The sequence below is a fragment of the Macaca mulatta genome, chromosome X (genome assembly GCF_049350105.2).
Source record: "Macaca mulatta isolate MMU2019108-1 chromosome X, T2T-MMU8v2.0, whole genome shotgun sequence".
NCBI lineage: Eukaryota > Metazoa > Chordata > Mammalia > Primates > Cercopithecidae > Macaca > Macaca mulatta.
In genome coordinates, this window is record NC_133426.1 from 110921280 (window position 1) to 110938635 (window position 17356).

Below are 17356 nucleotides of genomic sequence, written 5' to 3' on the forward strand. Positions count from 1 at the left end.
GAGGACAAGGACCAAGATGTATTTGTCTTTATATTGACAGTATGTTTAGCACAGTCTCTGGCAAAAAGCCAGTTAGTGGCACATCATTCAGGTCTCCCCAGATGGATACCAGTGCTTCTTATTCATTACAGTGTGGAGGCCCTAGTCATATTCTCTTTATACATTAAAAACTTTAATGATGATTGACTCTTCAGTTACCATTTTAATAAGTCTTGATTACAAGTCTAAGCTTTTCAAAAACATCTTTCATTGAATAACTATATGCAAAGAATATATATTTATATATTTATGTTGCTGCTTTGTATAAAATAGGCATGGATCAGAATTAATGTCCTGTAATTCTGTATTTGCCATTAGTCTTTTTTTTTTTTTTTTTTGAGACGGATCTGACTGTCTCCCAGGCTGGAGTAGTGCAGTGGCACGATCTTGGCTCACTGCAACTTCCACCTCCCGGGTTCAAGGGATTCTCCTGCCTCAGTGTCCCGAGTAGCTGGGACTACAGGCACATGCCACCATACCCGACTAATCTTTGTATTTTTAGTAGAGACCGGGTTTCACCATGTTGGACAGGCTGGTGTCGAACTCCTGACCTCAGGTGATCCCCCTGCCTCGGCCTCCCAAAGTGCTGGGATTACAGGCATGAGCCACCATGCCCGGCTGCCATTAGTCTTACATTAAATGAACTTTTAAGGAAGCCCTCTTAGCATAGCCCGCAGCATGTCAATCTCATAAAGTAACTTTTAATTGATGTGGAAAATATACTGTAGTATTTAAAATGTAGTGTGAAACAATTTTGCTTTCCCTCCCCACACCCTCCTTATTTTTATAAAGTTACCAGGCAGTGACATTGCCAGTGGGAGTGATGTACTTTCTGATGTCATACCCAGTATTCCAAGTTCACCTTGCCTGCTTCCTAAAAAGAAAAACAAGCACCGGAATTTAGATGAACTTCCTTGGAGTGCAATGACAAATGATGAGCAGGTAAAGATCTTAACATTCTTAATTAAAAGCTTTTATGTGGAGACTAGGTAAAGCTCAGTTTATTGCCCGTTTAAAGCTACTGGGGAAATGTGGATTGCTTAGTAAATCTGAATTTGAGCTTTAACTGTTTTTCAGGGAACAAATAAAACCTTAATTGCTTCTGATATGTAAACACATTATAATTGACATAATGAAGGATCAGAAGTTTTAGCAATGATCTTATTTGTAATTTTTTCATCACATAGGTGGAATATATTGAGTATCTGAGTCGGAAAGTGAGTACTGAGATGGGTCTTCGGGAGCAACTTGATATTATTAAGATCATTGATCCTTCTGCTCAAATCTCCCCTACAGACAGTGAGTTTATTATTGAACTTAACTGTCTCACAGATGAAAAACTGAAGCAGGTATGTAAAGAAAATACAGATTATTTACCTATTAAAAATACCACCATCTTATAAAATGTAGACTAAAATAATCATACGTAAATACATAGATAATTAAGGCCAAAATCACTGCTGTGAAAGGTAATATTAGAAAAAATGATGGCACATTGATTTAAGAGGTTTTATGTACATCTCACCTGCCAGTACCTTTCTGGGATCAGTGTGAATCTAGAACCTGCTTTTCAGTTGTATAGGATTTGAAATGTAATGTTACCACTTATGAGGTGGTTAGGTTAAGGTATAGATTTATTCTAACTCAGTTTACAGGAGACTAATCGACAAAATACTAATTAATGAGAGCTATTCTTTGGTAAATATCTGAGCTGAGGGATTTGAGTAGTTTTATGCTGTAATAATTGAGCCAGGCTAGGGTGAAACCTAGTGAATTTTCCCTCTGCTGTTCTGAAATCTGCATCTCTGGTATCTTCTTCTTCTTTCCCCCCTTATTTATTTATTTATTTATTTTTTTGAGACGGAGTCTCACTCTGGAGTGCAGTGGCGATATCTCGGCTCACTGCAACCTCCACTGCCCAGGTTCAAGCGATTCTCCTGCCTCAGCCTCCTGAGTAGCTGGGATTACAGGCACCTGCCACCGCACCCGGCTAATTTTTGTATTTTTAGTAGAGATGGGGTTTCACCATCTTGACCAGGCTGATCTTGAACTCCTGACCTCGTGATCCACCTGCCTCAGCCTCCCAAAGTGCTGGGATTACAGGCGTGAGCCACTGCGCCTGGCCTCTGGTATCTTCTAAATACAATTTTTGCTGTTCTTTTTCTCTGGTATGTAGTTGAATGAATACTTAATGTTCTTACGTTCTACTTTGGATTTGTTTCTTTGTTTTGCATTTATCATTATTTATGAAAAATTTCTCTCATTTCAGTATTTCTCCCAGCAGACATACTATAATTTTCTACATTCCAGCAAATTTTTCATTAGTATGATAAATTGATGTCTTGCATATGAAGACAGGTATCGTTGGCCCTTAGCTAAGATTTAGGAAACACCCTAATCTTATATAAAATCAGCAGCTTACTTAAATTATCTTAAATGGAGACCTTTAACAACTGCCTAATCTCATCTATTTTATTTTATTGTCAGTTTGTATTTTGAGTGCTATTTTTTTACAGTCCTAAATTTCTGAAGGCGAGTAGCCTTCCATTTACTGATTATATTTTATGTGCTTTTAAAATCCAGATCTATAACATGTTTTCTAGAATTTTGAACATTGTTCATTTTTCTAGTACTTATTTCTAAATTTAGCCTTTCTATTCTACCTTATATATGCATCTGCAGCACTTTTGACAGTCTTTCAGATTAAGTACAATATTATTGTCCCCCCAGCATTTTGAAGGTAGAACATCAAGGTGCAACACTAACCAGTTTGTGGTTGTGCTTCCCAAGGTCAGGAACTATATCAAGGAGCATAGCCCTCGCCAACGGCCTGCAAGAGAGGCCTGGAAGAGAAGCAACTTTAGTTGTGCAAGCACCAGTGGAGTGAGCGGTGCCAGTGCCAGCGCCAGCAGCAGCAGTGCCAGCATGGTCAGTTCTGCAAGCAGCAGTGGGTCCAGTGTTGGAAACTCTGCTTCAAACTCCAGTGCCAACATGAGTCGAGCACACAGTGACAGCAACCTGTCTGCAAGTGCAGCAGAGCGGATTCGGGATTCAAAAGTAAAACGTCTAATCAATACAAAACTTTACCTTTCAATATTAACATTAGTACTCCTTCATATAAATTTCTTGAAGAGTTAAAATGATCCTGCTGTCTAGATGCCTGTGGGTTTTGGTCTTAATTGAACAAGCAGGATGCTCTGCTGTTGAACAAAGCACTCTTGGCTGAGTGCTTTGAAATGCTGTTTTGACCCACAACCATATTGCATTCAATCTTACCTGATTTTTGTGTATGTTTTAAGTAAGATAAATTGGTGGAAATAATGAGTTATTCTCAAGATTGCAATATTGACTGCAACTCACTACTGAGCGAATCTCACTATGTTGCTGATGTTGCTGTCTATTAGCTCCTAAGAATGTTGTGTATGTCTTTTGTGTGTGTTAAATGTTTTCTTAATGTTTTAATCTTAAATGTTTCTTCTTAGCTAATTTAAAAATCTAATACTTTCTCTAATTTCTGTCTACTCTTTTCACAGTTGAGAAAGTTCTGTATAATATTGTTGGGCACTTAAAAAAAAAAAAGAAGGTATAAGTATATTTAGAATGGTCCTGTGGCTTAGCAGGGGAGTTTGATTCCTTGCAGTGACAAGAATCTGGAGCCAGTTTAAAGATGATAAGAGAATCTCTCTCTTTGGTGACCAAGTGGTGACTTGAAGATACACAGTGATTCTTTCCCTGGTTCTTAGGGAAGTAGCAGAAACATAGCCCGCTTTGTTAGTTGCTAAGGAATTTCCCTAGATATGTGGTCATTCCTTTTTAGTATCAGTTCAGCAGTGACAAGGATGGGAGTACCCACTGAGTTTCTGATGGGTTTTTAAGATGGTATTCGCCTACTACGAAAAAGGCATGATTTTTTTTACCTGCCATTATAAGATTGCTAGTGTTTTTGGATGAAAGGCACCTGAGAATCATAAGTATTAGAGACCTGGGCAATGTTCTCTACATTTGTATTCAGTATTGTCCCCTAGTATTAATTGTGTGTTCAGTATGCATTTATACCAATGTACCTTAATGGAATTTTAAAAAGAAGTCTTTGAAGTGACTCATTATGCATCACTAGCCAAAATGATTGTCTCAACCCTTCCTAATCAGAAGAGTCACTGGTCAAATACCACAAAATTGGAATCTTAATCATTTTTATGCCTAAGCCAGTGGCTCACTTACTGGAATGAGGATCATACTACAGAAGGATTTGAACATCTCTTAAAGTTAGAACATAGAGAATTTGATCCACAAAACATTTTGGGGTGGATATGCCAAAAACTAAACCAAACTGATTTAGAAATTTTTATTTTGACAGAAGCGATCCAAGCAGCGGAAGTTACAGCAGAAGGCCTTCCGCAAGAGGCAGCTGAAGGAGCAGAGGCAGGCCCGGAAGGAGAGGCTCAGTGGGCTCTTCCTTAACGAAGAGGTGCTGTCCTTGAAAGTGACTGAGGAAGACCATGAAGCAGATGTTGATGTTTTGATGTAATAAGGGTGAATTTATTAGCATTCTTTGTGAGCATTAAAATACTCCATCCTTATTGGTTTACATGCATTTTGACCAAAATTTTGGTTAGGGCTGTGCTGATGTACCATTAATAATTTAAGCCAGTGGTTCTTGACAGGTGGTGCCAAGACCTGCAGCTTCAGCATCACCTGAGAAGTTGTTAGGAATGCATACTTGTGGGCCCCACCCCCAGACGTAGTGAATCAGAAACCAACAGGGAGGCGCCTAGCATTGTTTCTTAACAAGTGCGGGGTTATTCTGATGCACAGTCTAGTTTAAGAACCACTACTTTGGGTAAACGTTTTGACTGTTTGAAGTTTATGGTGGCGAAGTGGGCTTCTTCAAAGACTAGCACTTATACAGTTTAGAAGATTTCAAGGTACTGCTGACAGTAGTTTATTATGTCAGTATACATACATGTGTAGAGATCATAATTTCGTTCCCTTCTTAATGTTACAATTTCTTAGTTTACTTTTCCTAAAGGGCCATAGCATAATTCTTGATTCCTGGTATAAATTTTTTCTGAGGTGTGGGGGTGGGCAAGGTGTGGATTGCTGTTTACGATAGTGCCTTCATTAGTTTTAGTTCTGTTTTCATTCATTGTTGACTCAAAGGTATAAGAACAGGCCCTCATCTTTTTCCTGTTAGATTTATTTTTGTTTTTAACTTTATATAAGTTTAGAATCCTTTTTTGTTAAGTGATGACTACTGATGAAATAATGTTACTAGTAGCTGAATTTTAGACTTGATGCTATGTTGATTAATATTTAAATGGTGAAAGTAATTAGGCAAAATAAGCAATTCTGCTTTTCTGTTGCTTTCAGAAATTTTAGGCTGTAAAATTGTCTCAGGCAGGAAGTCAGTCTGTATCTCTCTCAAGTTCTTATTGTAGGTCATTTTTTTTTTCAGCACAGCTCTAATTTTTAAATATTTGGTATAACAGCTTCTGGCATGTGACCTTGTTAATGTTGAAAATTAACTGATGAAAACCCTTATAGATCTGCTAAACTTCTCTATAAATTGCTAGAAATATACAGAGCAATGAGATATAGAAAACACCTTAGCTTGTTGGTTATTAATAGAGCTCTAATTTTAACTGTGAAATCATGGAGTTTCTTTAAATGTTTTCCTAGAGAGTTTGTTATCATGAACATTAGAAATAGCGTGATTCCTTTTCTTCTACCACATGTCTTGAACATTCACATGGGTTAAAGAAGATGGAAACTGATACTACTGACAATCAAGCTGCTTTCTGACTTTCATAATTTTCTTTCTATTGTGGATAGCATTTTGAAGGTGACCGTGATTCTGTAGGAAGAGCTGTAATCAATATTTTTCAAACTCTAGAGTACAGAGGTTAGTAAGATTTCTGTTTTGTTTTTTTTTTTTTTTTTGCTTTTTGTTATGTCAAGTAGCTTATTAAGAAAAAGATTCATGACTTAAATTCTTAATTCTCAGTTGATACAAAGGCTTATAATCATGTGTTTTAAAATTTTGATTTCATTTTCATTCCTTGAAGGTTAAAGAATGGAAACTGGGGATAAAAATTAATACGTTGCAGCTTTGCCAAAGTCCATGGTATGGTTGTAACCTTTTAAAGACTACTAAAGTCGTAATTTGAAATTTTTACTAAAATAAAACGTAAGTGTCTATGGTTTTCAATTGGAGTGGTCTTTCTTTCTTTCCCCCTCCCCCTCTTTGGTTCTCCTAACCAGCTTAGAGGACCCAAAGAGAGCTTGGGGATAGACACCAGAATACTCTGGGGAGGTGGAACAACTTAACCTCACTGTTTTCCCTTCCAAGTATAGGAAGAGCAAATGGAGAGCATAGTAACTGTATCTAAATTCTCTACCTGCTCTTAGCAAAAGTAAAATGCCACAGAATGATTGCCTGCCATCTTTACCTATTCTGCGAGGAAAACAGGCCACTTTTGGAGACCATAGAGCACCATGTATCTGTCAAATACTTGGAAACTATTTACTTAACAGGGATCAGTAAAAGAAAACCCTAAACAAGGTCATGATGTAATTTAAGACCAATTTCCCTACTTTCCCAATAATCATAGTCTTACTACTTTCAATTTAACTTGAGTCACTGTTAAATAAGTTTACCAAAGTGCCACAAAGTTGATTTTTAAAGTTTGTAAAGGTTTGAATGTTTATAGAAGTGCATCATGAAATTTTGTGTAAATCCAGATGAACTGTCATTATAGTACTATAAGTTAGAGATAGTAATAAAGTTGGGTTGAAGGAGATTGAAAATATTTCATTTGATTAAAAGAAAATCATTAAATAACTTGGGCTTGCTCGTGATTGAAGAGGGAGATTTAATAGTCCTCTGTCCCCCCAAAAAAGAAACTAGCAGAAAAAGACATAAAAAGTTCTTAGGTCTCTGTTCATGTGCTGTGTGTTTTTTCCATTGTAATGTCTTGTGTAGATAATTCAAAGTTTGAACTATTTCTTTCTTGGAATAAGTAATAATTTATTCAATATGGTATATCTCTGAGTTCAATTTAAAACAATCCAACTCAGTAGTATTTATTTTTAAATTCAAATCCAAACTAACCAATTAATTAATAAAAAGGCAAGACTGACTTGCTGTAGTATTGGTTCTCATCTGTAGAGAACTGACACTGGAGCAAATTTTAAGTCTCCTCTTTAGGCCGGGCGCGGTGGCTCAAGCCTGTAATCCCAGCACTTTGGGAGGCCAAGACGGGTGGATCACAAGGTCAGGAGATCGAGACCATCCTGGCTAACCCGGTGAAACCCCGTCTCTACTAAAAAAATACAAAAAACTAGCCGGGCGAGGTGGCGGGCGCCTGTAGTCCCAGCTACTCGGGAGGCTGAGGCAGGAGAATGGCGTGAACCCGGGAGGTGGAGCTTGCAGTGAGCTGAGATCCGGCCACTGCACTCCAGCCTGGGTGACAGAGCGAGACCCCGTCTCAAAAAAAAAAAAAAAAGTCTCCTCTTTGAAAATAAGCCTTGTTAACTGAGGGCGTAATAAATTTCCCACAGATTTATCCAGAAACATTTTATTAGAGATCTTATAGTAGTATCTCAGTTCCTACCACAGCTTTTTAAAGGATGAGACTTGCATTTAACAAAATGACATATATAATATTTTTCTATAGTTTTGCAACTGAATTAAAGGAAGGTGATGCATTATAATGTGTAGTGAGGTATAAAGGGCTAGTTCATTCTCTCCCAACAAGAACTTAGAATAAAATAACACTTTTTTTTCATGAGACTTACCTCATTTTTGTTAGGCTATGGCAGTTTTGTCCAGTTCCTCTGTCCCTTGAGTGAATTAGATATTGCTGAATTAATCTCAGAAACTGACTTATAAAATAATGACATTATAGATTGGGTGAACTTCTCATTTTATTTAACTTTTAAAAGTGCTAAATCCTCTCAGAAAGGAAGAATTATAGGAAACTACTATATAGAGGTATCCAGATTCTGATGAGCTTTAAAAATTATAAAATATAGCAAATGTCTTCATATTTTAGCTAGAAATGTTAGTATACAACCAGTATAGAAGTCTTGTTTGTTTCTGGGTTCTCCAGCAGAGACTTTGTTTGTGGCTTACTCTGTATAGCCTCATGTGCCTTAAAGGTGGTGAACTCTGTACTTTTTGTCAATATCAGGCTTTTCAAAACTCAAAAACAATCCAAATGTTGTAATTTGTTTTGCATAATGCCCATGGAATTGGGTATCAGTAAGCAAAGTCATTAAATTGAACCAATCAATGCTAATAGAGTATAAAAACAAAAACCTTCAAATCTTAAATTTCATTTGCGTAACTTTATTTTCAGCCTAGCTAGATCATTGAAGAGCCTTGAAAGTTATCTAAAGTATGGCTTAATGTATGTTTTTTCCTCTGAAAAAGATCATATGCCAGGATACTTCTTCAAACCAGAGCACTTTTAATATCTGGAAAGATAATTTTCAAGGTACAAGCAAAAGCACTTCAAGGACAGAGATTATGTAGCAAGTTGATTCTTTATGAATTCTTTGAATTCATTTGTGTAATAGCTGGAACATACTCCTCTTCTTTCCTTTAACAAATGAACTTTTAGCACTTCTATCTCCAAGAAAAACATTTGTTTGGAATTGGTGGAGGGTACTCACAGTCCGTTTATAGTTTGGGACAATTAATAGGAAAATCCCCAGTTGCATTCAAATAATAGTGTTGATGTTGAGGGCACTGACTCATTCAACATGTCTGAACTAGAAGTAAATTTAATTCTGAAAGGACTATTAGTTAGGAAATAAGTATTTGTATACACATGTACTGTGGTAACTTTGGATTCGTTTTAAGTCTGATAAAGTAAGATAAACTTTGTCTTAAAAATAAAATTATGCTAAGTGAATAAAAACTATCTGAGATATTTTAAGCTAGGCATCTTTGTTAGCATAGTATCTGGAACATAACTACTTATAATGCTTAGGTCTTATTTCTTTGGAAAATAATTTACTTATTCCAAAAGGCTTAGAAGGAACTCTGAAAATTCTTCTAACTGGCCATGAAGAGTGAGGAAGTTGCATGGTACTGCTGAAGATCCGAGTTGACTCGCTGAAGTTTTATTTTCTTATTTTTTTTTAACATTAGAATTCTTTCTTTCTGGCTCTCCCTCCAGTTATTTTTAAAATTAAGGTAATTAGTGTTTTAACCTAGAGCATATAATGGCAAATTAAATTTTAATTTGACCCTCATACCGAACTCAGAAAAACTTGTTTGGTCTTCTGTAAATTCTATATGTAGTACTTTTTTTTAATTGTCAGATTTCTTTGTTGCGTCTTTGTGTCCAACAAAACCTGTGTGGAAATCTGTTCATTTTTGTGGTGAGGGATGGGGGTGAAAAAGGGGAGACTTGCTCTAATTATGCATATACATTTTGACTAGGTAAAGGTAGTTGTAGACTATATGTATAAATAACAAGTTAACTCTTACTATTCTGAATTGAACAACTGAATAAGGAACAGTGGCCTGAAGCCATGACTTGTTTTGTGAAGCTGCTGGCTCTTTTAACAGTAGCTGACCTATTGGATTTAAACTGAGACTGAAATTGAGATTTGTGGTTAGGTTATCTAGCTGAGTCTTTTAGCAATGGAGCAGATAATGTCCCTGTAGTGGATCCATTTAATTTCCTATTTGAGTACTCTCACTTAATAAGTATTATCTATTCTGAATCTTTTGTGTTGGGAATTTAAGGACTATTGTCAAAGTCTATTAATGATAAACAAGTATATGCAAAACAATTCACAGATGGATAAAAATTTCAAATTGTGGGTTTTTGTTTTTGTTTTTGCTTTTTAGTTTCAAAGATTAGTTATGTAGCAGCAATATCATAACCAAAGCAAGTAGAAAGTTGACTGGTTTGGAGAATCTTCAAGTAGTCTTAAATACTGTAATGTATCAGATTGTTAACCAGGATTTTTTTTTCCTGTATTACTGCTAAATGTATTACTATATTAATGCACTTTTGTATATATAACTGTCTTCTGTACATTCTGTACTTACTACAGTGTATATAAAGCCTGTTTTCCCTGAAGCTGTGAGGGACTAACAATAGTTGTATCATAAGTCGTTTCTATTTTGAGTTCCTTCTTGTACTTGAAAGTAGTTCAATAGTGAAATCTAAATGAGTGTTTATGGTTGTAATTAAAACTGGCAATGTGGCAGAGCTGTCTTTTGAAACTGAATACCAGAATGAAAAGTGTTGTTTTGGTTAAGAACTCTTATAATGTATTGTTTCTTTTGATGTACCCTGAGTTGTTACAAACCCCACTCACTGCTGCTTACTACTTTATACTTCTGAGTCAGCTCCTTTCATGCTCTATCCCAGAATATTTACCAACAGAGGAGAACTGCTCTCTTTTCTGTTGCTCATAGTTTGGTTATGGCTTTATAAACTTTTATTTGGTGAAAGTCCCAGATACCCAAATGTCATTGGCAAAACATTTTTTTTCTGGAGAGATCAGATTTCTAGAGAGATTAGCATTCATAGTAAATGAAAATTGTCTAATTTTTTTAATCCATGCTATTACTGGGCAGTAGGTCTAATTTTTGTCGACAAAAAATAGATCTATTTTCCTTATATGTTGATTTAGAATCTTAAGTTAAAATTTTATAAAAGAAATGTCTGAGCAGTTCTATGTATGGAGGAGCAGTTCAGCTTTTCAGCAGCAACTTTATCTTTTGCCACTAGAGGGAGATCTGTGGTTGCTTTCTCCTTTGGAGAATAGCTGCTTTTTGTTTTTAATTTCTAAGGTTGGAATAGAACTTATTCTCAAAATTCCTTTAGTGTTATTAAATACTTTCATTTATTAGTCAAAGGTAAGTTAATTAAGCTTGTTTAATGACACCAATCTTATGCTTTTCTGTAATCTTCAATTTTTAATAAATGTGAGTTAGATATTAAGTGAAATGTGCGTGTATGTGTTTCTTCTCTTAGGTACTCTAGAGCTCCATATGTGGCTAGTGACTACCATAATGGATAGTACATTATGTAATGCCCATATGGTAGTCACTAGCCACATATGGCTATTTAAATGAATTAAAGTTAAGTAAAATTTAAAATGTAGTTCTTTAGTCTCCTTAGCAATACTTCAAGTATCAAGTAGCTACCATGTGGCTACATGCTATTTACTCTATTGAAAAGCATGAGATGTAGAACATTTCCATCATCACAGAAAGTTCTGTTGGACAGTGCTGCTGTAGAGATTTGCTGGTTTATGTAGTGACCATTATCATTTTATCAGTGAACAGTAATTAGTGGCTAAAAAACTGCTGCCTATAGTTAACTGTTGCAGGTGATTGGTGTGAGAGGGAGACTAAACTGTTTTTCTTTTTTTTGAGACAGGGCCTTGCTCTGTCACTCAGGCTTGTGTGCGGTGGTGCGATCATAACCCACAACAGCTTTAACCTCCCAGGCTCAAGCAATCCTCCCACCTCAGCCTCCCAAGTAGCTAGGACCATGGGTACATGTCACCACACTCAGCTAATTTTTAAGTTTTTTGTAGAGATGAGGTCTCTACAAAAAGTGTTTTTTGCCTAGGCTGGTCTCGAACTCCTGGGCTCAAGCAATCCTCCTGCTTTGGCCTCCCAAAGTTCTGGGATTATAGGTGTGACCCAGTGTACCCAGCCTGTATTTCACTTTCTGCTTCATTAAAGCTACTACCAAATTTGAGAACTTGGTAGTTTAATGGAGAAATTTATCAGTGACCATTTCATTTGACTATGAGTAAGATTTAATGTTTGAATAATGTGAGAAGTTTGGGCCAGTTTCACAGGTTTTATTGTTGCAGAGTGCTGCCATGCAGCTTTCTCTGTGAGTTAGTCCTTTGATGCACAAAAAAGCAATTGTAAATGACAGTGCTGGGACACAGAACTGAATACATTTTAGAAGACTCCAGTTGTTTAAAACTGTGCTTACAAATAAGTAGAAATGTGAATTTTGGAATCATCCCCTCAGAGTGTTTTTTCTTTTTTTGTTGGGGAGGGGAGGGTGCAGGGGAGTGTGATGGAGTCTCATTCTGTTGCCCAGGCTGGGGTGCAGTGGTGCAATCTCCGCTCACTACAACTTCCATCTCCTGGGTTCAAGCGATTCTCCTGCCTCAGCCTCCCGAGTAGCTGAAACTACAAGCATCCACCACCACACCTGGCTAATTTTTGTATTTTTAGTAGAGACAGGGTTTCACCATGTTGGCCAGGCTGTTCTTGAGCTCCTGACCTCAGGTGATCCACCCACCTCGGCCTCCCAAAGTGTTGGGATTACAGGAGTGAGCCACCGCGCCTGGCCCAAAGTGTTTTTTATTAAATTCGTGTGATGTGAGAGACTTCATAGTCACTGTTACTTGGGTTAGACAATCCTCTGCCCTCTCACCATCAGTTTGGATTTCATGGTAAGTGGGATGTTTGTATTATGGTATCCTTGTTTCTTAGTAATAAGTTGATAAGATACTAGATTTAGGTACAATGTTGCTTCTCTTTGTAATGAGCAAACATTTTAACATTCTAGTTTATTCCTTTGGTTACCAGGATCCTGTTATATGCTTTTTTATCTTAAAAGTATGTATTTAGATTGGATTTATATATTTTCAACTTTGTGTTATAAAGAATTTCGGCTGGGCGCGATGACTCACGCCTGTAATCCCAGCAATTTGGGAGGCCAAGGTGAGCAGATCACTTGAGGTCAGGAGTTCGAGACCAGTCTGCCAACACAGAGAAACCCTGTCTCTACTACTGAAAATACAAAAAAAAAAAAAAAAAAAGCCGGACCTGGTGGCGTGCACTGTAATCCCAGCTGCTCGGGAGGCTGAGGCAGGAGAATTGCTTCAACCTGGGAGGCGGAGGTTGCAGTGAGCCAAGGTCATGCCACTGCACTCCAACCTAGGTGACAGGGCGAGACTCTGTCTCCAAAAACAAACGCACAAAGAATTTCAAGTAGAGAGAACAGTAAGATGAATCCACACATACCCGTATCTACTTCAACTCTTCTCACAGACAATCTTGTGTCTTTTACTCCCACCTACCCACTCACCTTACCTCAACTCGCAGTGATACTAAAGCAAACCCCAGGTGGCATATTTCATTTTTTAATATGTCAGTATATGATTTTTAAAAGGTAAGGATACTTTTATTTTTTTGGAGACAGGGCCTCACTCTGTCACCCAGGCTGGAGTAGAGTGGTGCAATCACAGTTCACTGCAGCCTCGACCCAGGCCCAAGCAATCCTTCTTCCTCAGTCACCCAAGGTACTGGGACCTCTGGGACCACTGGTGTGCACAACCATGCCTGGCTAATTGTTTTAATTTTTTTTAGAGATGGAGTCCCTGTGTTGCCCAGGCTGATCTTGCACTCCTGGGCTCAAGTTATCTTCTTACCTTGGCCTCCCAAAGTGCCAGGATTATGAGCATGAGCCACCACACCCGGCCTTCCCATTTTATATATAATTATGATACCATCATCGTACCTCCTTATTTATTATTTATTTAATATACCTTGTTTATTTATAAATAAAATTAGTTCTGTAATATCAAATATCTGGTCTACTTATTTGAAATCAAAATCATAACCATTTGTGTTCATTTCAGAATCATCAAAATTATAACCATTTGTGTTAATTTCAAAATCATTCTGCATTTTGCTAGCACCAAGGTAGAATAGTTATTTTTACTATTACTTGATAGGTCCTGATAGTGTCTTGAGCACATTTTAATTGAAAGAGAGGTATCTATTATTCTTAGATAAAAACAAATTCCAGTTGTTTTCCTCTCTACTTTGTTATTAAAGCCACAGGATAATTTGAGTAGCAGGCAGGAAAGTAACTGTTCAAAATAAGCTGAGCCAGGTATTTTCTGTCCCACTTTACCTCTGCGCTTAAGAATTTTCTTTTTTTAGCTGAAATTGGCCCACATGTCACAGATTCAAATACTTAGTATTTATTTAAAAAAAAAAAGTAAGGATCCCATGGGGAATATAAGAAAAAATAGACATTTCTAACCTTTTATTTATTAGAAATTAAATATTTTTTAACATATAACAGAGACTATTGGTTTTTTTTTTTTTTTTTTGCATTTTAACTTACCAGAGTATACTTTTCAAATAAATTATAGAATTTGAGAACTTGAAAGGACTTTGGAGATCATCTGTCTTGGTTTTCGAACTTGAGCAGTGGATTAGAATCCCCAGGAGGGCTTGTTAAAACACTGATGGTCGAGCTCCACCCCCAGAGATTCTGATTGAATAGGTCTGGGGTGGGGCTTGGGAATTTGCATTTTTAAAACAGGTCCTATGTGATGCTGCTCATCCAGTGAACACAAGGAACTATTGATGCAGCTCAGTCCCTTTTTCTCCCTCCCTGCAAATGAGAAAACTTACACTAGGAGGAAAGTTACTTCTTTGCCCAAAACTGGTTAGTGACAGAGCCAAATCTAAATCTAAATCTTGAGGTGACTTACCCCCAATCCAGTGCTTTTACTATTATATGTTTTTTCCCTTCAGAGTAGTTGGCTCCAGAAGCTTTCTTTTGAGTCTCCTCTGCATGTGTGGATTTTCTTGGTAGTAGTAAATCTTTTGTCTTTCTAGGGCAGAAGTTACTAACCTGGAGTCTAGCGATCAAAATTATTGGCAATTTGTTTGCTGATATGTTTTTCTACAGAGGGTTTTGTATCTTCTATCAAGTTCTCAAGTGAATTTCCTTCCCCCTAATGACTAACACTGTGTTTTTAGGGCAGTTTTGGTGTTTGAAAATAACCAAGGGTCATTTGGAAGCTGTCTGGTGGTTGATGGGAGTGAGAAAGCTGGAAATTTCTGGATTTGGTCAATGAGGTATAATTTTTAAAGTAATTACACTGGTTTTTATGTGTGTGTGGCCTTAAAACTGGTGTTGATACATACTAGAGATCCAGAAATATCTTGGGCAAGACAGCATTGTTGGACTAGGTGTATCAGGGTAACATAGAATGGCGTGATATTAATTTGGATGTATTAGCTCTGGCTTATTGATTTAAAAGAGTTTTTATTGCTTTATAATCATAAAATGTACTCGAGAAATCTTTCACTAATGTTTTAGAAATATCGGGTTAGATTTCACATAATCACTTATCAAATCTGAGATAACAGAGCTAGTTGATAATCTGAAAACTTGAATGAGATATAGGCTTTTTGATTTAATGGTCATTAAATCAGTCTCTTTATTTTGCAGATGAGAAACGTGAGGCCCAGAGAGGTAAAGTGCTTCATCCAGGTCACATGGCTGGTTGATGACAGATTAAGGGCTAGAATCCAAGTCTCTGGAGGTGTATCACACTGCATATGTCATGCTGTTACTTTTCACAGTGGTTTGCACACTTGTACAACTCACACCAAGAAATTGGGAGAAACCACCTTAAGATTTTGGTATAGAACAGTGGTCCCAGTGTGTGGACCATCAAAATCAGCATCACCTGGCAATTTGTAGGAGGTACAAACACTCAGGCCCCAACCTAGACCTACTGAGTAAGACATTCTTGGGGAGGGGCTCAGCAATCTGTGTTTTTTTGTTTGTTTTTTGAGACAGGGTCTCACTTTGTCACCCAGGCTGGAGTGCAGTGGGGCGACCACCGCTTACTGCAGCCTCGACCTCCTGGGCTCAAACAGTCCTCCCCCCTCAGCCTCCCAACTAACTAGGACTACAGGCGTGTGCCACCATGCCCAGCTAATTTTTGTGTTTTCATAGAGACGGTTTCCCCATGCTGCCCAGGCTTGTCTGGAACTCCTGAGCTCAAGCGATCTGCCTGCCTCATCCTCCCAAAGTGCTGGGACTACAGGCATGAGCCACCGCACCTGGCCAGCAATCCATGTTTCAACAAGCCTGCCAGAGTATTCTGATGGATATTCAGGTTTGAGAAACACTGGTATAGAGTAGTGTATCTTTGGATGAACATCAGAATCATCCGGGAACTTTTAGAAAATACTGGTGCCAGGCCAGGCACAGTGGCTCATTCCTGTAATCCCAGCACTTTGGGAGGCCGGGGCAGGCAGATCACCTGAGGTCAGGAGTTCGAGACCAGCCTGGCCAACATGGTGAAATCCTGTCTCTACTAAAAATACAAAAAATTAGCTGGGCGTGGTGGCGGGCACCTGTAATCCCAGCTACGTGTGAGGCTGAGGCAGCAGAATCACTTGAACCCGGGGGGCAGAGGTTGCAGTGGGCCAAGATCATGCCATTGCACTCCAGCCTGGGCTGCAAGAGCAAGACTCAAAAAAAAAAAAAAAAAGGAAAAGAAAAAAAAGAAAATACTGGAAATACTGGTGCCTGATGTTCCCTGTCCCTCACCCAGACAAATTCAATTATCATCTCAAAGGTAAGGCCTGGGTATTTATTGTTTTATAATAAACATTCTATTTTGGAGTAATTTTAGATTTAAAGAAAAGTTGTTACAGATAATACTGAGATGAACTGCATACCTCTCACCCAGATGTTAATATATTAATGTACTTATAGTACATTTGCCAAAACTTTGAAATTAATGTTAGTACATTACTGTTAACTAGAGACTTTTTTAAGATTTCACTAGTTTTTGCATTAATCTCCTCTTTATATCCCAGAATCCAATTCAGGATCCCCTTTGCATTTAATTGTCATGTCTCCTTATCCTCCTCTGGTCTGATGATGGAGTCTTGCTCTGTCGCCCAGGCTGGAGTGCAATGGCAGGATCTCGGCTCACTTCAACCTCCGCCTCCCGGGTTCAAGTGATTCTCTTGCCTCAGCCTCCCAAGTAGCTGGGATTACAGGTGCCCACGACCATGCCCAGCTAACTTTTTTGTATTTTCAGTAGAGACAGGGTTTCACCATGTTGGCCAAGCTGGTTTTAAACTCCTGACCTCAAGTGATCTGCCCGCCTCAGCCTCCCAAAGTGCTAGGATTACAGGTGTGAGCCACCATGCCCAGCCCTTTCCTTGCTTTTCGTGATCTTGACCTATAGGAGAATTGGTCAGATATTTTGTGGAATATCACCCCTCAATTTGGGTTTGTCTGATGTTCTTCTCATGGTTAGACTGGGATTTGGGGACTTAAGGAAGATTACCATAAAAATGAAGTGCCATTCTCTTCACCTCAAAGATATATACTATCAACATGGCTTAACACTAGTCATGCTAACTTTGATCACCTGGCTAAGATAGTGTTTGCCAGACTTCTTCATTGTAATGTTACTATTTTTCGCTTTCTGTATTCTGTTGTCCAGAAGGAAGTCATTCAGTCCAGCCCACACTCAAAGTGGA

General features: G+C 37.9%; 1 protein-coding gene across 3 annotated transcripts in view; it reads left to right on the top strand.

Annotated features, from left to right (window-relative positions):
* Nucleotides 1–11015, top strand: part of FAM199X (family with sequence similarity 199, X-linked) — a 30205-nt gene extending 19190 nt beyond the window's left edge. Inside the window, exons 3-6 of one of the 3 annotated variants that reach the window (XM_015127916.3) lie at nt 832–981; nt 1227–1388; nt 2830–3096; nt 4397–11015. In XM_015127916.3, the coding sequence (XP_014983402.1) occupies nt 832–981; nt 1227–1388; nt 2830–3096; nt 4397–4567 (750 nt within the window). In that variant the 3' untranslated portion in view covers nt 4568–11015. 3 annotated transcript variants of the gene reach the window in all.
* Nucleotides 11016–17356: the final 6341 nt, after the last annotated feature.